The sequence below is a fragment of the Piliocolobus tephrosceles genome, chromosome 14 (assembly GCF_002776525.5).
Source record: "Piliocolobus tephrosceles isolate RC106 chromosome 14, ASM277652v3, whole genome shotgun sequence".
Lineage (NCBI taxonomy): Eukaryota > Metazoa > Chordata > Mammalia > Primates > Cercopithecidae > Piliocolobus > Piliocolobus tephrosceles.
The window spans coordinates 42,989,776-43,012,275 of record NC_045447.1 but is presented as its reverse complement, the minus strand read 5'-3'; the positions used below and the strand labels follow the sequence as shown (position 1 = coordinate 43,012,275).

Below are 22,500 nucleotides of genomic sequence, written 5' to 3'. Positions count from 1 at the left end.
CATTTCAATAATTCACCATAGCCTTACTACTCACTTCTTTTACTGTATTAAATATGTTATGCAAAGCAACAGACCATTATTCTTTTAGTTATTACAGTTATATAACAATATATATTAATTAAAAGTTGTTAAACATTGTTTCTTAAGGTTTAGCATATTTCAAAGTTTTGTTTACACAAAGACAGCTTGTAAAAATACAAAGGGCAAAGTTCTTTCAAAACATGACTTTCTTCTTATCATTCTCCTTAGAGAAATAAAAGTAAACCAACAAGTAGACTCAAACTACCTGTCTGTCTGTCACAGGCCCAAGAGGCCATAAATTATATAAGGTGGTTTGTTTTCACACTTTGTGATTACCATTTAATTTATTTAAAGATTTTCAGTAGAAAGCTGTAACTCCTCAACTACTCCTCACATCTCAAATTAGGATTTGTTAAAAACATGTTATACCCAAAAATATATACATACCCATGTATGTTACACATATATGTTACAGATGTAATTCATCTGAATACATTAAGTTTGTGCTTATATAGCAGTTTTTTATCCTAACATAGTGAAATCCTTACAGCCTAAACTTAATTAGAATCTAATTATATGTGTTACACTTTTCAAGATCACAGAGCTACTCTTTGTAACTGTATAAAGTAATATCCTTATAGATTTGACATTGCATTTATTTCAGCTTTTCCCTTAATTTAAACAATTCCAATCTTGAAGTGTAGGAAGTATGATTTTAAAGCTGCTCTTTTGATTATTTGCACCTGTGTTCTTTTATATACTTGTAGTTAAAGGGTAAAAATTTGTTTCAATATAACAAATATTTGATGGTTTGCTTAATATATTAGCTGTTCAGAAACATAAATTTTAAAACGAATCATTAGGAAAAAATAAATGGAAACAAAATAAATTTACTTTTTAAGGAATTACAATATATTCTATTTATAGGTATAACAAATTCAGTTTGAAAACTTTGTTCCAATCTGGAATCCTGGTTAATTTTTAAAAAATAATATTGAAGTTGCCATCACAGTTTATAAATTATCAAGTTGAAATTAATAGTGAGTTTACTATGCAAGTATAAATATAAAAACGTGTTTATGAAGTTGTGCATATATCATTGTCTCAAATAAAATGGTTAAGTATTTAAATTATCAGTGTATGGACAATATCCAAATGTATGCGATGAAGGAATATTCAACCTTGAATAAAAACAAGATGCATGGTGATTTTAGTCATCTTCAGCTCTTTTACTAGGCGATGGACTGCCATCTATTGACTCCTAGTAGCCCTCACACATGAATGTTGAGTCAGTCAGCGCAATGACCAAGTAATGAAGCCTTGGTTAGAATTGTTACTACTTATTCATTTAAACCAGTCTGCTTAAAACTCTGGAGCTTTCTGCACTTAAGCATTGATTAAATACTTTTTCTAACCAAAATTGTCATATTTCTTATCCCAAATGATGGGAAAGGTGATTAGTATCCAGTTTGGAAATGTTTATATTTGGGAGCTTTACAGTTGCTTTTATCTCCCTCCCAACTAGAAGGTCATTTATAGAGCAACTTAAATTTTAGCAGTAAATTAATGTTCACCCAGGAATCATTTTCTTTAAAAATCAAAAAAGTCTGTAAGTTAAACAGAATATTGTTTCTCAAACACATAAGAAATGTGGTGTAGTTGATTGTTACTAGTGGACTTCTGAAATATTCCAAATAAAAACATCCTTAAAACACTTTCAGAACTAAGAAGAAAGTTATAGAAGTGTTCACTATTTTCAACAATTTCAAGGAAAATAAAATGAAATATCTTCAACAACCTGTATATGAATATAATACCTTTTTAATCAGCTAGACTCGACTACATTAATAAAAGCAAAAGACCGTCATTCTAAAGGGTGCATGCTAATAAAACTAAAAAGACTACATACACACAAACATCCATATTCTAGCAACCATCTGATAACACCATCTTTTTATGTTTTAATAATCCTAAAATTATATAATTTAATGTCTTTATCAATTTGGAGACCATAAAAAAAGAAAAAAATGCTGTTTTTATTTAACAATTACATAATTTCCTCAAATAGTTAATATTTTTACCTCCTTCAAAAATGTTTAGAATGTTTTTAAATGTTTAATAATATAACTTCTCGTATTTTCATTTCTGCTACATTTTCAGATTTTTGTAGAGGCTGACTTTTAATGTTCTTTCTCATCTTTCAAATAACTAATTCTAGATAAAAATTTTCCCTCTTTAACTATTCAAGAAAGAATGTCCCTTCCCCCACCTCCTGTCATTTCTACTCTCATTTATATTAAAAATCCTGGGCCAATATGGCCACCAACAGAGTTTTACAACCAACAGAATTTTTAACTAGTAGAGGCTATGATTTGACATGAGTTGGACATTTGGTTAATCTTGTTTTTAATCTACTTACTTTAAAAAGTAACCAGGAGTTTGCTATTTGAGGGCTGTATGTGTTAAGAACCGAAAAGCACAATGCATTATGTTTAATTTTGCATTTGATTTCTTTGTGTGCATTGTTAAAATGTATTTCAACCCTACTGCCTTTTATTTCAACTGAAGATTTAAGCAGGAAGCAAATGTAACTGCTTTAGAAGAATTAAGCCTTGTTTTTTTATATGTAATATTTTGAATGTCTAGAATTTGCACTTCAAAAAATAGAATATTTTTTATCTGGGAAATGGAGAAGAGTAGAGAAGTGAGTGTGCTTGCCTTCCTTTCTGGCCTAGTAAGGGCTTACGGCCACAGTTTGTCAGAGTATATCTTATAAACCATAAGTAACAATATTACATGTCATTTTGCCACTTAGTTTTCTGTCCTTACCTGGAAATACCCATTTAGAAATGTATTTTTTGTGTTTTCACAGTTTGGAGTTTTATACTGAGTGAGAATGCTATTCTCTAAAGCATTCTATGCCATACTACATAGTGGGTACCCCTAAATGTCAACAGATTTGGATTTAACTCTAGAACTATGTTTTACAGTCCAGAAGGAAGGAATAAGAGGGTGGTTTTGGTTCTGAGACTATATCTATGCAAAAGCCTTTATCCTGAGATTGTGATGTAAGATAGGATAGATAATTTTCTAATTGCCTAATGCTAATATGGAATGCTTTTCTTTTAAAATAACTTAAAATGTGAAATGAAGAGATTCAAAAAGTCAGCCAGAATCTTTTCTTTTCCTGGTTAATTGGATATACGTTCGGATTCCTAAATATCTTTCTGAGAGGTCCTTGGCTACATAAGCAGATCTGTAAAAGCCATAATAACCCCATCCACACAGTAGATATCAAGTGATAGGTCTGTTTTTCTCTGTGTGCGCTTTGGTGTGTTTAAGATAATAGAACTAGTTACATATTGTTGTCTTATAAAATGCTAAATAACCCCAAAATTAGATTTTGGAGTTATCTAAGCACCATTTTTACTGGTACCATTTTTGAGGCCTAACACATAGCTTTTCATAAGCTAATACATTATAAGTTCATTTTGGAAGCTTTTGTTTTGGTAGTTCAACTCACTTTGCCCACTTCCTCAAGAACCAGAAATACTCTTGTGTAAATTATAGTTTTTTTTCCTCTGTATCTGGTATTGCTGTTTTAATGTTTTGATTGACCAGGTGTTGCTATTGAGACATTACATCTCTGTCAAATTGTCAGAGGTTTAGTTTTCATTTAAAATGCCCTTAGTACTAAATACTACTGAGGTGAACGTGATTGTGCTCTGATCATTCAGAAGGCACATGACTCTTTTGTAGTGCTTCAGGGCCATCTTTCCATTATAGTACTACAAAATAAATCAGACTGGTTTATCTTTTGAGTTTCTTGGCGTCTGAGTAACAAGATTTTTTTTTTTTTTTTGAATAAGCATCGATGACTTGTAATAGTCCATCTCTGATAACAGAGATAGAATATACATTTGGAGAATGACTAAAATTTTTAAAGATATTTCAAATGCAAAATTTATATGAATAGTTTTATGTTATTTAAATACTTGTTCTTAAATAATTTGCTGTTAAAATTATCCTAATAATTTTTACTTCAATCTTCTCATATTTTAAGTTTAGTAGGAACGATAAATTACTACATTTACACTGTAAGTCAACTGATTTTTTTTTTTAATCTTTATTTCACTGGCATGTGGAACCACATTTTGCCAGAACTTATCATTGGAAAATGCAATTTAAAAGCAAATGAAACCTGGAATTATCAATCTCAATAAATGAGATTCTTTTAAAAATAAATACAATTTGCTAAATCATCAAAAAGCAATTTTCTAAAGCTACTGTAAAGGAAAGGGGGAAAAATGAACTTTGTGAATTATAAATGCATATGTTATTTTTCCTCACATAACATTTCCACAGATATTTAGAAATTGTATGTATGCATATTTATTTTTGAATGGAGATAGAATAAGATGATTTAGATTTGGGTGTAATTTATATTTATTGGAGCACTTGGGAGAACCTTAGTATTTTCTTCTTTACAAAGAAATACTGAAGTGTTCACTCCTTCAATTCTGAAGTTTGAAGTTACTTGATTTTCAGTATTTTAATGCAAATACTAATTTGGTTTAAATGGGAAATCAATATGGCATATTTTGCGTGGTTTTTTCCTTGCATTAATATATTTAGATAATATCAAGTACTTTATGATGGTAATCCTAATGTAGATTTAAGTGTTTCAGATAATGAAGCAATGAGAAGTATGCAGCCTTCACACAATTTAAGAAAGATTTATCACAAATGTTTTGGCATAGAAGCAGCCGTGCTTTTGCCATCTTCTAAATATCTTTAATGACCTACTCAGTAGTCATCATGAATTTGGCTCATATTTTTAGATATTAGATGTTCAATAATCAAATAATTGAATCTGAAGTTCTACTATAAATAGTGACTTCCTTTCTTTATTTGACGGAAAAAGTCCCTGTGCTTTTTAATCCTGCCCCTAGTGGCTAGGGGCGAAGACCAGTATGTTTAGGACTTAAATATTTCTCATATGGACTTAAAGTTGTACTTCTGTTTTAAAAATGTAAAGAAGTACTTGTTGTGGTCATCTGTTTTCTTATCTGTTAACAAATGTTTATCCTGAGGATGACAAATGGAGCATCACGTTTGGACTTTTTTTTTTATTACCCTTTCCTCTTTTCACCATGTGTGTTCGGCATTACTTAAAAAGGAATTATAGTTAGTCATTATAGGGGCAGTTTATTCTTGATTATTAAATACTGTGGTAATTAAATTTCATTTCTAAGTGCTTCTTATTTTAACATATATAACACACTTCAAAAATCCTTTTTAAAACCCAAAGTATTCATATAATCTCAAAGAAAACTACATTTCTTTCTTTAAAAAAATTAATGGAACACTTTATGAATTTGCGTGTCATCCTTGCTCGGGCAAAGCTACGTTTCTTTTTACTTGTAACTCTGCACTTTGAAAGAGTGACCCTATTACAACAAAAATGAATATAAATATAAACAAATAGTTTTAGATTTTCCAAAATTAATAGTTTATCATTGTACAGTATATAATAAATTATAGTTTTAAAATCTTAAGTGTTGAGCGATGCCAATTCTTTGTCATGTTACGTACACATAAAGAGTGTAGAAGTATTATGTAGATAACTTTAGCATATTCAAGTGATTATTTCGCATATGTGCTTTGAACAGGTGTTTCATGCCATTTATTAATTATATTCCAAGTGATCATACTTGCCATAGTCTTTTCTGGACATTTCAATGCAACAGTACATGTAGATAAAATATACTAGACCAATGATATTTGTCTTAGACATTCATTTTGGTAGTCATGCATGTGAGTAACATGGTAGATTACCGTAATTCCTAAAGGTCTTAAGTATTTAGGAATCAATTAGTTACAATAATGATCAACCATAACCTTTAAGGGTTTGGATCAATCATTTGAATAATCTGCAGGAAAAGACTCCTAAAAAGATTCCTTGACTTGTTAACATGAACAGTCTCTCTGAAATAGTGTTATATTTTATGTTATGATGTAAGCTGTAGTGATAAACTTAAGTTTAAGGTTTCAAAAGCACAGTCTTTTCAGTGACTAAAAGTTAATGAATTATTGTTAAAAATCAGTCAGATTTTAGACTTAAAATTTATTAGTCATTTGATCCCTGTATATCAGAAATTCAAGGGAGTTATGTGGGGTTTTTCTGGTACATTTATAAGTATTTTCTTCCAGCTATTTTGAGGTTGGTGCAATGGTCCTCCAAGACCAACAACTCTGGTGTTTAAGAAATACTGAAAACAAATGAAGAAATATGTTACCTCTTTAGAAAGCATTTAACAAAAAAAAGTTTAATATCTTTGGGATTAAATTAGAATTTCACCTTAATTGGTACACCAGTACATAGATAGCTCACATTTCAAAACAATAATTATTTAAAGTGAGTGTTTAGAAATTTGTATTAGCTTTGTAAAAGGAATGCACATGTGTGTGTATCAACTGGTAGTAAAGCTACTAGATAATTTTCATTCATTTTTCAATAATCATGTAGAACTGAATCAATTGGATAAATTTATAAGATCATCTTTACAATTTTGTAATGCGTCCATTTTACATAAATATGTTCCTTTACATTGATTTGTGGATTACCTCACATTCTTTTGTTTTTTTTTTTTTTTGAGACGAAGTCTTGCTCTGTCACCCAGGCTGGGGTGCTGTGGCCAGATCTCAGCTCACTGCAAGCTCCGCCTCCCGGGTTCACGCCATTCTCCTGCCTCAGCCTCCCGGGTAGCTGGGACTACAGGCGCCGCCACCTCGCCCGGCTAGTTTTTTGTATTTTTAGTAGAGATGGGGTTTCACAATGTTAGCCAGGATGGTCTCGATTTCCTGACCTCGTGATCCGCCCGTCTCGGCCTCCCAAAGTGCTGGGATTACAGGCTTGAGCCACCGCGCCCGGCGGATTACCTCACATTCTTACTCAGTTAGGAGAACTAAGTTTTGGGTTGTGTCTTAACTTTGTTTATACAATATCAATTTTGTTTTCTTGGATCTCTCACATTTCCTTTGTTTACAGTTGTACATTTCCTCCCTGTTTTTACCAAAGTCCTTAGAAAACTGTGCTATACAATTGGGCCAGAAGGGCAGGCAAATTTCTGAAGAAATTACTATGTAGCATTTTTTTAAAATCATAGTAGAGAAAAGAATGCCAGCTTTGGGACTGGACTGTGGTTCAGAGTCTGAGTCTTTCCTCATATACTAAATGTGCAAACATAGTTAAAATATTTAACTTCTAAAGTCCTCAGTTTCTTCATCTGAAAAATGGGGATAATGCCTTGTAGGATTTTTGTAAGTATATGATGAGATGACAAATGTAAAGTACAATACCTGACAGATAGAGCATGTTAAATACTATGCAAGCTGTACTATGGCAAACCCAAAGGCATCTTAGACCTGTAGAGGTGGCCTCTGGACTGACGTCCCAAACTCAGATTATTATAATGCCTTCTGCCCAACCTTAGGAGATTCCTAAGGACCTCTTTACTCTGTCTCCTAAGAATGTTTCCTTCTTATATTTATTGAAGTGAATCTTTTGTTGACAAAATTGTTTACCTCAGTTTTCATTTTCTAATTATTTATACTTGTCTTATTCTTTTCCATTTAGGCTACTTCCTTTCCTAATGAAAATGACTATATAAAATATGTATCATAAAAATGCAATATCACTTTGAAAATATATATTAATAAATGTGTGATTCTTAAATGATAACTTCAGTGCCATCTGAATATAGTTCTCTATCATAAGCAAATAAATTATATAAATATTTGCTCTCTATACAAATGATGAGAATAATATGAAATTGAAAAATTCACCCAAATATAAACATACCCCAATTAGAATACTTTCTGCTAGGGGTAGAGGGCTTATGTTAATCAGATAAGAAATGAAACAAAATAGCCTATCAGTTTTTTGCACTTCAGGTAAAGCTACTTTATGCCTTCACATGATTAATGCCAAAAACCAGCCTGATTTCCTAGCAAAATGTAGTGATATAAGAGCTGGGTCAGTTCTGCAGACTTCCAACTGTATTCTCAGATAGGTCCAGTGAAAAAGGCAACTCAAACTTAAGCACTCTATCAGTACATGCAATTTGTATTCTTTCCAAGAGCATTCCTATTTCATGTTTTTTCCTTGTTTTAAGACAAGCAGAGGCTAAGATGGAACATATTGTAAAAGCAAAAGAACATTACTTCCCCATTCTAACAGGTCCTTGCAGCTGTGGAATTCCCTGCCTTTGTGACCGATGGTTAAGAGTATTACAGTGGAATGAGCAGAGTTGGGATGGCAGGTGGTGGGAGGGCCATATGTTGTAACTCATGTGGAGTTATGGTAAAAATGAAAATCTTGGGGTTTATTTGGATCCCCCGTGTATTAGCTAATAAACATAATAGAGCTATGGTTCTATTATTCTATAATTTTTTGTTGAGGTTCATGTACAATCACATGCAAAATATAGAAGCAGATTTGAGTATGTTAAGCATTTCGTATGGTTGGAAGACGTATATTAGTGTGATTCCTATGCTTTATAGTCTAATCCAATAAACATTCAGATAAAATGTCCATGGATTTACACATTTATGTATTCTTTTCTGTCCCTTCACCCTACATCCTGTCTCCATGCCTTCATCCCTCCATCCTGCATCAAAGCTTGTGGTCCTTCTCCATCCACGTACTAAACGGTTTCTTTGTAAACCAAGCCATTTGTCCATCATTGTTTGGGGTCCAAACAGTGGTAAGATACCCTGTCACTGATCCCGCATGCTATGAATGGCAGCTCCTCTCCGGACAATTGGCGGAGGGGCCGAGAAATATTCCTGAGAGGATTATTTAACCTTTCAATTTAGAGGGCACAAAGCCTGGCTGATTAATGAACTTTCTGATGGGTGCCGATAAGCGGATCTATTTCTTTATTTCCCCTAAAAGTGATTCCTTCTGTCCATATTACTATAATCTTAAACATAAAATGTGGCAAATAGATTAAAAAACAGCACTAAAGAGTTTATCTGGCTGGCAAACTGAAGGAGCTAAATTAAAATTGGTAATGACAGCAGTGGCTCAGCCTCATATATGGTTTTTAAATGCACTGTGTATTTTGAAGAGACTTATTCTCCAGCTCGCCTGGTAATGACTGCTTTTGGTGCACAGTCTGGGGCTGGCTTCTGTTATCCCCCCCCCCCCCCCCCAAAAAAATGAGTTGTGTTATCTGGATGGCTGCAGACACATACGCATCCCCCTTTCTCACTGCATGGGCAGACAAGGTCGATAGCATTACAAGGTATTTGTGGCAGTGCTTGTTTCAGTTTTCAGAGCTGCCAGTTTCCAGGCGGATTTGAATTACAAAAGAAGAAGCTGGCATGAAAATTGAAAGGTTTTATCGGCTGGTCTGAAGCCTCATAGCACATTGCTTATTTATGCAGTCCATTTGCACCAGGAAATATAAAAAGGAAATACATTTTTAAAATAAGGCCATAAAGACTCAGATATGTTTAAGATGGCAAATAAAATATAGATACCTATAATATCTTTCCAGGAAACGATTTTCACTTAATGTTGCACATTACTTCAGAAGAGCATTTATGTTGCTGTCATAAATTTGTGCGTTTGTGTCACTATGTAGGTAGTCTCTGGGGATTAAGAAGGAAGCCTTTGCTAACTTACTTTAAAATTAAAATAGACAGAGGGATAGCTCTACAGTTTGAGAGCTACATTGGAAATATTTAAATAGGGTGGTATATTAAACTTAAACTAACATTTTTGCATTCCATGTAAAATTAGCTATGGCCCAATGAATAAATGCTACTACCTTTAGAGAAAATTGGGATGCTTTTTAAGCCACGAAGATTTGGAGCATTCAGGAAGTGAATTACTCTGATCTTTACTGTGTTGCATATGTTCATTGTTCTCTGCTTACTGAGGTTTTCTTTTTGTTGGTGGGGTTGTTTTGACAGGGGGAGTGTCCGATTTACAAAAAGAAAGGTTATAAATTAAAAGGCTTAATAGCTTATTTTTATAAAACTCTTGCTTCTTTTTAGTCTTCAAATATGTTATATTTTAGATTTTGCATAGTGGTTAATGTTGTGAAGATATAACCCTTTCACTATTGGAAGTTATACCAACAATTTATATCTATTTACATTACTTTAATGTAGTTTCGATTTACTGAAAAAGATATAATTATGTAATTCCTTACACTCTTGACTACATAAAATGAAGACATAAGTATACAAACATAAAGTAGTTCAAGGCCTTGAATGACTGATCATCCGCAACCTTTCAACCCATTGGTTTATAAAATTTCAGTGTATCCGAAAGAGAAGTAGGGAGGAAGTTACAGAAATACAGGAAATATCAAATAACTAAAGCAACACACTTTATTTTACAGTTCAAATGAACACTCTTTAAGAATCTTTTTTCCAGTAAGGCAAATTACTCTCAGGTAAACCATAAGAGATGCATTTTTTTTACTATTTTATTTTCACTATTTTCACCAGTGTCTGGTACCTTTCCCATGTTTTCATGACCTGGACTAATTACGTCATGTAGTTGTTTTGGGTTTTTTTTGTTTTTTTGTTTTTTTTTTTTTAAGCAGAGAAAATATCAAAAGCATACATGTCTGCTGCATGCTAATGATGGGCTGTACATTTTTTCATGAATTTTCATAAGGATTTTTTCTACGTAGCATGTGTGGCTTAATGATGTAATCACCTGATAGACTAGAAAATGCTCCAAAGGAGGCGTTCCGGTCTGTTGTGTACATAATACATGTTTCAAAAATCTGCCTAATTAAGGAATTACCCAATGGATTGAGAGTCTGTTGGGTACATGACATAGTTTTTTAACACATAAAAATATTATGTATATATGATATACATGGTACTTTTAATGCCATTTTTAAGATGTGAGGAAAATTAGTAGCAATGTCCACTAGAATACAGGGAATTCTGTTTTTTTACTAAGAAAAAATAAAAGCTTTAAAAACTTCATAGAGGAAGCACTATTTAAAAATAATTCTAAAGCCATTAGCTTGGAGAAAATTCCTCCTAGTATTCCTGAAAGGGAAGTTAATACTGTGAATATTTGCCAGAACAGTATACAAATGGAAGACTTTGTCCAAAACCACAGTTGAAGTAGGCCTAGAGTTCAGGTCCCAGGTGTCAGGATCCACCTCAGAAAAACACCTTAAAGGGAGGAGAGGGAACAGTTTTTGGCTTTTTTGTAATGCAGCATCATCTTTGTTGTCTCACAGCCTCCTCTTTGGTTCAGTTCATTATAAAACAGTGTGCCTAACTTTTAGGTTTCTTTATTTGATTCTTTTAGGCCCCAGATATTCCAGACCCACTCCTACCCCTTGGATATATACTAATTACAATTCTATTGGTGTTCATATTTTAAACAATCCCAGAGAAAAGGGAAAGTATACATTCTTCTTTCCCTGACTACTCTTTATAAAATGAAATAAAAATTTAGAAAATTATGTCTGATTTCTAGAGTAGCTAGTAGAAAGCAATATCTTGGCTGGGTGCGTTGGCTTACGCCTGTGATCCCAGTGCTTTGGGAGGCCAAGATGGGTGTATCACTTGAGGTCAGGAGTTCAAGACCAACCTGGCCAACATGATGAAACCCCATCTCTATTAAAAATACAAAAATTAGCCAGGCGTGGTGGCGGATGCCTATATAGTCCCAGCTACTCAGGAGGTTGAGGCAGGAGAATCGCTTGAACCCAGGAGATGGAGGTTGCAGTAAGCCAAGATCACACCACTGCACTCCACCCTAGGCGACAGAGTAAGACTGTCTCAAAAAAAAAAAAAAAGAAAAGCAATATCTTGAAATAGAAAGGTATATTTTAAATTTAAACTTTTGTTCTGCTCAAATTCCAAAATGATGCTATTACATTACCTCAACTAATAGACTTTGAATATGACAAGCTTTTGATTTGGGGTAACATTTTCTTGAGAAGTCCTGTTTGATTACTTGGGTTAGGTTTTTTAGATACATGACTATTGGGATAAAGCTTGTCCTATTAGTGAGTTTATAGAAAGAATAAATTGATTTGGAAATATGAGAGAATAAGGTTGTTCTCAAACATGAAAATCATATTGATTGAAGAGATGCTTATGCACATGTGATTTAGTCAGTAAGATTGGAGCCAAGCTCTACTTTTCTCAGTGTTACATTTGGTTATGAATGCATTTACCTCAAGTATTTAATATATTTGCTTTTTAATATATGTTCATATAGCAAACTGGATTAATAAATAGAAACACATAGTGTAGTCTTTAAGCATATGTGTGATTATAAAAATAAATCCATTTTGCATTCACAGAATAGAAAATACCCTTTAATTAGTGAAATTGATTACATATCCTATATAGTAATGAGCTTCAGCTAGATGCAAGCCCTCATTGGATCAAAGTCAGTTTAGATAAGGGCAGCTGAAGGTCACAGAGGGAGATGCCCAGCAGGTTCGTTTGCATAAAAAATTACTGTTAGAAATAGGACACTGAGGCAGCTCTAGCTCTTGGCCTTTGTCATGGAGATTCCTAGTAGTGAAGGGAGTAAGACCAGTGTCCCAGATAATGATTAACTGTTTTAATGGCATTCATTCATTCATTCCACATTAACTACTCATGCAGAAAAAAGGGTTATGTAAAATGACATTAGAAGAAAATCATTTGTAATCGTTGCATCGGGCTGCACTTTGAGGAGACATTAGGAGTAAATCCGTGGCGTGGTAGGCTTATGCTTTATCTTCTGATATTTACTGAGTTTACTGGTGCATGAAAAGCTTTCAGCAAGAATAGCAGATGGGATGGACCTTTCATAGGTAATGCTATCTACCAGGTTATTACTTCTATATATTGATAGTAAAGTAATCTCCAAGATATCACCCTACAAATATAGATTATTTAAATGTCTGTAACAAAAAATAAAAAGAAGTACAAAAGACCTGCTTTTATAAGTAGTTAATTTGGTATCCATTGGGTCAAAGTCTTTAGATAAATTTTTTGACCTAAAAAAGTTTACAAAAACTACATTCATTGCCTTGCATTTAACTTTTTGTCAGCAGTACAGGCATGTATGACAGAACCCTGAACTTAGAGCTAATCAGTTGACACATTCTGCTTTAAATTGGACCTTTACTGTTAATTAAAAATAAAGACATGCTCCAAGGCATAAGTATTGGGTCACAAATTTCTAATTCTAACACTTTAAATAGCTTAGAGATTTTTGTTAGATCATAGTATGAAAACTTGTCCACTGGAAACCACTATTGAGTTTTCAGTACTGTATTCTAATACAGAAATGTTCTCTAATTAGGTAAGATCTAGGCTGATTTCATTCCTATTAAGCACTAGTACATGATAGTTTATTAAAATGAGAGTATGTAGATAGCGTTTGTCATGTCATTTACTAATTAATTATTGTGAAACAGTTTAGAATTTCATAGCACAATATACTGTTGCTATTTTTATTAGTAATAATGGAAGTTTTTAACTAGTGACATTATTCAGATGAATGAACATCCACATGTTTACATTTCTTTCAGGGGTTAAATTTGAGATTCCTTTAAAATAAGAAGTATCAACATGAAACATGCTTTCAAAATCTCGATTAAGAAGGAGCTCTTTGTTCCTGGTACTATAAGACTGAGTTCCTATTCACTTTGCATTGCTAATTCTTTCCTGATTTTGTCAGAGTATATACCACATTCTCAGTGTGAAGAAGGGGAGACAATAAGGAAGCTGTATTATTAATTTATTCAAGCTTTTAAATATATTTAAGCATGATTTTATAGGTTTCCCTTAAGGACATAAAAAATTAATAGTTTCCCAAAGTATGCAAATTTTTATTAACAGTAGCTAAATTGTATTGGATGCTTACTATAGGCCATGTGCTTTACTTATGCATTACCTCATTATTCATTCATTAATATTTACTGAACTACTCCTATATGCCTGGCCCTATTCCAGGAGCTGAAGTACGGCAGTGAACAAAACCAGACAAAAATCCCTGCCCTCACAGAACTTACTTTCTCCTAGCCTGGGGGTGGGGTTGGGAGTGGATAGGTAGTAAAATATATAGTATGTCAGATATGATAAGTGCCATGGAGAGTTTTGGTTGGTTGGTTGGTTGGTTGGTTGGTTAATTGGTTGGTTGGTTGGTTGGTCTTTTTAAAATAAAATGGCAGTGCAACAGGATAGGGAGTACAGATTGGAGGGAGCTAGCCATTTTAAATAGGGTGGTCAGGAGGGCCTTACTGAGAAGATGACATTTGAGCCAAGGCTTGAAGGAAGTGAAGGAGAGCACCATGTTAAATCTGGAAGAAGAGTGATCCAGGCAGATCAAGTAGCTGGTGCAAAGCACTGAGGTGGAAGTTTGTCTGGGGTATTTAGAGAACAGTGAAAAGGCTAGCATTACAGGCTTGCTGTGAGGGAAAGTAGTAGGAGATGAGGTTAGAGAGGTGGGAAGATGAAAATTACAGGCTATTGTAAAGTTTTTGGCTTTTACTCTGAGATGAGAAACTTATTAGAGAGTTTTGAGCTGAAAAGTGATATGTTCTGATTTGCATGCTATAAGGATCATCTTATATTTAGAGTAGGCTGTAGAGGGCAGGGATAGAAGCAAAGAGACCAAATATGATGTTCTTGTAATCATCCAAACGAGAGTTGAGTAATTGGACCAGGACAGTACTGGTAGAGTGGAAAGAGGTGAATGTATTTGCAGAGCCAACAAGCTTTGCTGATGGGCTGGGTATGTGGTATAAGCAAGAGACGAGTTAAGGTTGTTCATTTTTGGCCTAAGCAAGTGGAAGGATAAAGTTGCCGATGAGATGGGAAAGATTTTTGGGAGGAACATATTTGGAGTGGGGGAAGAACAGAATTTGATTTTAACTAACTAAATTCGAGGTACCGGTTAGACTTTCTAGTAGAGATACTTGAGTGTAGAGTTAACAGAGATCAAGGCTGAAGATAGAATTTTAGAATGGCAAGGGTAAAGGTTAATGTAAATCTATACTGTTAGATGAGAGCAGATTAAATAGAGAAGAAAAGCAGTCTAAGGACTGAGCCCTGGGGCACTGCAGTGTAATTGGGCAGAGAGATGGATAGAAACCAACAAAGGAGACTGCAGAAGAAATAGCCGATGAAGTGGAAGAAAACTAGGAGAGCATGTTGTCTGGGAAGCTGAATGAAGAGTCTGTATCAAGAGGAAGTGGTCACCTGGTCAGGTTTTACTGATAGGTTGTTATGTAAGATGAGTAAGTTTCATTTATGCCTCACAGCAGTGTTAATGAGGGAGCACTCTTACTATTATTATCCCCATTTTACAGATGAGTAAAATGAAGGAACGACCATGTAAATAACTTGACTAAGGTCACATAGCTAGTAAATAGTGGAGCCCACTTTAGAACATAATCCCAAAATGCACTGGATAACTAAATTTTATCAGAGCATCTGGGTCTTAGGAAGAGTTTGCCAATTTTGCCCTTGATTGCCCCCAGTCCTTAAAATCCTTTTCTTCATGTTTTTTCTTTGAATAAGCCAAATATATATCTTTGTATTATGTGTGTGTGCATATATAGTACATACGCGTATCCATACACTTGTATATGCCTGTACTGTCTTTGTGAACACAAGAATCTGGTAATAGTAGTTGCCGTTGAGGAAAGGGGAACTGAGTGAGAACAGAAGTGGGAGACGGACTTCTTACCCTATCTCTTAGTGTCTTTTGAATTGTATGCTATGTGCATGTTATTGGTTGTAAAATATTTAATTCTTTAAAATCTAAATAACTCATTTAGGATTCATTCTATAGCAGCAAGACATGTTATTTGTTCTTTCAGGCTCTGGCCTAACAGCATCTTAGAAGAAATTGTGCTGATGCAGTTTTTTAGTAGAAAATATGTATTTGATGCACACTTAATTCCATTGTGTAGGCCTCAGCCTCCCTAGTGCTTTCATCTTTTAAAATCTTTACTATATTTGCTCTTGCGTCTATTATCTCCGTATTCCTCATGGTGTCTATTACAATGTGTTGTACAAAGTAGGAACTCAGTAACCTTTGAATTAAAAATTCCTACTAAGGGATAAATACATGAGAACTACCTGTTATTTCCTCAAATTTAGGCAATAAAATAAATTCAGAAAAATTCCACAAAACTTTTTCTCATGTCCTCAATTAGTAGCAGAGATTTTCAGTGTTTGTATCTACTTTTGCCACCTTTATTGGTGCATAACTTATTTCCACTCTCTGTTGAAGTCTTTAATACCTACTCATTCACCACCTATTTGTTTATTGAACACTTCCTATGTTCTAGGTCAGGGGTCAGGAGACTTTTTCTATAAAGAGCCAGGTAGTAAATACTTTAGCCTGGCAGGCCATATGGTCTCTGTTATAATTCTATCCTTATAGCATGAAATCAACCATAGAAAATTTGTAAACTAATGTGTGTGCCTGTGTTCCAATAAATATTTATAGACACTGCAATTTGAATTTCACATAATTTTCATGTGTTGCAAACTATTCTGTGGTGATTATTATTATTTTAGCCATTAAAAAATGTAAAACCAGCTGGACACAGTGGTTCACTTCTATAATCCTAGTGCTTTTGGAGGCCAATGCAGGAGGATTGCTTGAGCCCAGGAGTTCGAGACCAGTCTCAGCAGCATAGCAAGACCCCCATCTCCTAAAAAAATTAAATTAAAAGATAAGTTATGTCTTATATTTGCACAAACATAAATAGAAAAATTTGTGAACAGACCTTTTCAGAGAGCATTTATTACTTGGAGAGAGATGACCCTTTTTATCATCACAATCCCTGCTGACAGCTACCAACTAGTTATTGATAGCCTACCATTAGCTTCAGACCCATCATGGGCATCCCATGCCACTTAAAACACATCTGATATTCTTCATCCTGATTTATAAAGCCCTAAGTGATCTAGTCCCTCCCTGTCCTCTAGAACCTCCTCTTTCACTCTTCCTTCACCTCCTCCACTTCCAAATTTACAGGTATTTTTTTCAAATCCTCAAATATGGTAAGTTTGTTCCTACCTTAGGGCTTTGTACTACTCGTTCCCCCATGCCTTACGCCAAGAGTGGTGTTTCCCCAGGCATCACATACCTGGCTTTTCTTGTTATAAGAAAGGACCATCCTGGTTGAGGCTTCCCGCAAAAAGTCAATCTAAGTCACCACTAGTGATTCGCATTCACGTAACTATTTTAATTGTTTGCATACTATTTTTCGCTAATATTTTTTATGTTTGTGTATTATTGACTCTGTATCTTCCACCACTAGAGAAGTGAGCAATGATTTTTATCTTGCTCACTTCTTAGTTACCTAATTTTAGAACAATGTCTGGCATGTATTAGGCACTCAATAATGATTTTTTGAACAAATTAATGAAGAAATGCATGCATACATTCATGCCATGGGCCCAGCACTCTGGTAAATCTCACTGATGGAGGCATCCTTCGACTTGTATTCTGCTCTACTTGTCCCCTTCCCTTCTTGGATACACAGCCTCATTTCTTGGAAAAGTCATCTATGTTCTGTTCTTCAGCAGCTTTCTACTTATAATAAATCCATTACAATCTGGCTTGTACCTCTACCCCTCAAAAGAAACTACTCACAATAGTTTCTCCATTTGCCAACAACTTCCTATTTGCTAAGTCCAGTGGATATCATAGTCTTCATCTTGTATAACCCATCAGTAGCTTTTAATGGTTTCTTCCTTGAAACATCCATTCTACCTTCACATCTATGACACCATCTCTCTTGTTTTTATTTCTCTTAAGCCATGTATGCTTGTGGCTGCAATTTGATGTCACATCAAATAATATAGCTATCTTTGTGGGTGGAAAATCATTTCTGCTTAATAATTTCATGTCTTCACAGTGTTCTATGTGAAGAAGTTTGTGAACCACTGCAATAAGTGATACACGGCTTATATGCCTACCTGTTAAAACTCTGTTTAGGCCGGGTGCGGTGGCTTACGCCTCTAATCCCAGCATTTTGGGAGGCTGAGGTAGGTGGATCACTTGAGGTCAGGAGCTCAAGACCAGCCTGGCCAACATGGCAAAAACCCATCTCTACTAAAAATAACAAAAATTAGCCAGGTGTGCTGGCATGTGCCTGTAATCCCAGCTACTCTGAAGGCTGGGGCAGGAGGATCACTTGAACCCAGGAGGGTGAGGTTGCAGTAAGCTGAGATCGTGCCACTGTGCTGCAGCCTGAGTGACAGAGCATGACTCCATCTCAAAAAAAAAACAAAAAACAAAAAACTCTGTTTAATGACTTTTAGCTAGTCTTAATTTATGAACCCCATTTTTAATTGCAGAATATAAAACCCTTGTTATTTTTATTATATCCCAGTTGATAATACCTGAGGTTGTAAATTCCATTTTGTGTAGCTTGCATTTATTATTTTCAGTAGAAAAGATTGTTGAGGTTATTGTTTTGCTACAGTTTTTCATTTTAGGGAATAAGAACTGAAAGTAAAGTTGTTTGAAGTAGTTTTTTTTGTTTTGGTTTGGTTTGGTTTGGGTTTGGGTTTTGTTTTTGATTTTTGCAATGGAGTTTCGCTCTTATTGCCCAGGCTAGAGTGCAATGGCACAATCTCGGCTCGCTGCAACCTCCGCCTCCTGGGTTCAAGCGATTCTTCTGCCTCAGCCTCCCGAGTAGCTGGGATTACAGGCATGCGCCACCACGCCCGGCTAATTTTCTTTTTATTTTTAGTAGAGATGGAGTTTCTCCATGTTGGTCAGGCTGGTCTCAAACTCCCGACCTCAGATGATCCACCCACCTCGGCCTCCCAAAGTGCTGGGATTATAGGCATGAGCCACCGTGCCCGACCTGAAGAATATTTTTATAACCTATTTATTATTTTCCTATATCAAGGAAATAAAACCTTTACAAACCACTTGTTTGCAACATTAAAAACAAAATTAGGGGGCCTGGGCACATTGGCTCACGCCTATAATCCCAGTACTTTGGGATGCCAAGGCAAACAATTCACTTGAGCCCAGGAGTTTGAGACCAGCCTAGGCAACATGGCAAAACCCCATCTCTACTAAAAATACAAAAATTAGCTGGGCGTGGCGGCATGCACCTATGGTCCCAGCTACTCAGGAGGCTGAAACCCAAGGATTGCTCGAGCCCAGGAGGTGGAGTTGCAGTGAGCTGAGATTGTGCCGCTGCACTCCAGGCTAAGCGACAGAGCAAAGCGCTGTCTCAAAAAACAAAATTAGGGCTGGCCGTGGTGGCTCATGCCTGCAGTCTCAGCACTTTAGGAGGCCAAGGTGAAAGGATCCCTTGACCCCAGGAGTTCCAGACCAGCCTGGGCAACATAGCGAGACCCTGTCTCTACCAAAAATTTTTTTAAAAATAATATAAAAATTAAAGTAGCCAGGTGTGGTGGTGCACCCCTGTGGTCTCAGCTACCTGGGAGGCTGAACTGGGAGAATCGCTTGAGCCTGGGAGGTTGAGGCTGCAGTGAGCCATGATTGTGCCTCTGTACTCCAGCTTGGGCAACAGAGTCCAAAAAAAAAGAAATTAGTTGGCAGACTAGCACTCTTTGTTAAGGACTCTCAATAAACAACATAAGAAATAAAGTGATCCACATTTAAGCCGATCCTTAACTTTTCTTCCAGTCTCCCCAAAGCGTGGGGGTATGCAGGGATTAGGTTTTTCTTCTGTTTACAGCCACCACCTCCTCAGAGGTCTGTGTCCATCATCTCCTTTCCTCCTCTGGTTTCAACTTCTCCATCTCCACTGTCCTTCCCAGATGTTCAAGTCTTTCCCATTCTATAAACAGACTCCACCAAATCCCCTTCCTGGGTACTGCTTCATCTTATTCTGCCCCTTGATGCTTCTCAATACATAACTTCTCTCTCCTACAATTTCCATTCAATTTTTTAAAACATTTTTTATTCTGAAATAATAGGTTGGTGCAAAGGAGGTTCTTGCTATTAACTGGCAGAAACCGCAATTACAGTTACCTTTGCACCAATCTAATATACATACTGAAAAGTATGTAAAATACATGTGCAAAAGAATAAATTAGTTATGTAGTACACACACAAGTTAACTATTGCCATGTTGAAATAACAGAAAATTGCAGCTATGCCAAAATCCTGTGTGCTGTTTCTGCTCACTGGAAGTAACCTGGCTTTAAAGAAAAGAAAAAATTCTAGGTTAAGTTCACAGATCCTGGCTTTTATGAGTAATGATTTCTTTGCTCTTTTTATCATTTTACCACCTTTGTATGCATCACTTTACTATTCATCCTGCTGCCTTGTACTCTTTCTAGAATATCTCAGAATTTTCACAGGTTATCTGTGAGCAGTTGCCACTTTGAATGGGTGTTTCTCAGTCCTAATCTCACTAGGCCTCTCTGCTATATTTGACATTGTAGATCAGTTCATCCGTCTTGAAACAACTCTCTAAGGTCTGTTACTATATTCTCCTATGTCTCTGCATCCTTTAACCTTCCCTTCTGTGTCCCATTTCACAGGCTCCTCTGCCCGCCCCTTAAGCATTGATGTCTTCAGGTTCCTTCCTCAGCCCACAGCCACTCTTACACTGTCCATGGTGATCCTGTCACTCTAGTGATTTCAGCCTTCACTCTTCTGCTGATTACTTTCAGATCTACTCTCCAGCTCAGACTCTTCTGTCTCTACATAGAAACTGCCTCCTGGAGATCCCCACCTGGATACTCCATATCCAAGACTGTCTTCATCAACTTTCCCTCTAAACTTGCTCCTCTGTCTTTTTCTACTTTTTCTGAATCAGTCATTGTTCACCCAAGTTCAAAATATGGAGGCATCCTGATTTTTCCTTTCCCTCGTTCCCCATATCTTTTCAATGACCAAGTGACACCAGTTTCCTTCCTTCCTTCCATCTTTCCTTCCGTCCTTCCTTCCTTCCTTCCTTCCTTCCTTCCTTCCTTCCTCCCTCCCTCCCTCCGTCCCTCCCTCCCTCCCTCCCTTCCTTCCTTCCTTTTTTGACATGGAATTCTTGCTTTGTCACTCAGGCTGGAGTGCATTGGTGCGATCTTGGCTCATTGCAACCTCCGACTCCCAAGTTCAAGTGATCCTCCTGCCTCAGCCTCTGGAGTAGCTAAGACTACAGGTGCACACCACTATGCCCAGCTAATTTTTGTATTTTTAGTAGAGACGGGGTTTCACCATGCTGGCCAGTCTGGTCTTGAACTCCTGACCTCGTGATCCGCCTACCTCAGCCTCCCAAAGTGCTGGGATTACAGGTGTGAGCCACCGTGCCTGGCCCAAACTACAACTCTAACTGTCCTAACTTCGACACTTAAAACTGGGTAAAGCTTCTGCTCCTTTACTTGACTTACAAGGCCCTCCATTCTTGTGCCCTGCTTTTTCCAGCTTTGTCTTCCATTTACACCTGGCTATGTATGTCATATTTTGGCAGCATGTATGCTCTTTTTTAGTTCTATGTCATTGTTCGTTCTGCTCCCTCTGCCTAAGATTCTCCATTTGATTTACAGCTCATTTGAGAGTAAATTTAAGTTTTACACCTTCAGGGAAACTTTCTCTGACCCCTCTTTAACCCCATCTGCTGGTGGGGGAGTGCCCCCTCACCACTCCGTTAATGCCCTGTACATACTACTGTCACTGTATTGACGTTGTTTTGTAATTATGTATATGCCTCTCATGTTCTACTGGCCCATTATACTGTGTTGAATACTGAACACAGTACTTGACACAATGCCGAATGGAATGAGGAGGGAGGAAGGAGAGGAAAGCACACATTGACATTAAGAGTAAAAGAATTGTTCTTACCATGTTATATACTTTAATATATAGAATTGCCTGAATACAGGTCTCCATACCAAATTCTAAGAAACTTCTAAGGAATCCTTTACCTATAATGTCTTTTGGAAAGAATGAGGTTTTAATTTTCTTCTAACATCAACAAACCCTCACAAATATTCGTGTTGCAGACCAAACCTGGACCACCCAAAAAACCGAAGACCCCTTCAAGACCATCAGCCTTAGCATATTGCTATCACTGCGCACAAAAAGGCCATTATGGACACGTAAGTTTGAATGACATTTGGGCATAAAGCATTCTGTTGTCAGGGAGTGTTTTCTGAAAGATGAACTCAAAAAGAATGTAACTCTAACTACTTACTTTTTAATAAACATTAAAGTAAGACTTAATATATTTTCAACTGGTTTACCCCTTTCCTCCCTGCTAGAGTAACAAGCTATCAGAGCATATTCCTCTAATTATCTTACATGTACATGAACAGGTTGAGATAAAACTAATAAAGCTGATAAAATCAATCAGACAAATATGATAGTCAACAGTATGATAGCAGTTCTCTTGATTTCTTATAAACACAATTGTTTTGACACAGCCATAGCACGATTTTAGATTTTCTTTTTTTCTTTTTTTTTTTTTTTTTTTG

General features: G+C 35.8%; 1 protein-coding gene across 2 annotated transcripts in view; it reads left to right on the top strand.

Moving 5' to 3' along the window:
• ZCCHC7 (zinc finger CCHC-type containing 7) overlaps window positions 1–22,500 on the top strand; it is a 234,185-nt gene that overhangs the window by 203,370 nt on the left and 8,315 nt on the right. For both annotated transcript variants that reach the window (XM_026456152.2, XM_026456151.2), the window contains exon 7: window positions 22,030–22,125. In XM_026456152.2, the coding sequence (XP_026311937.1) occupies window positions 22,030–22,125 (96 nt within the window). The remainder of the gene's footprint in view (window positions 1–22,029; window positions 22,126–22,500) is intronic.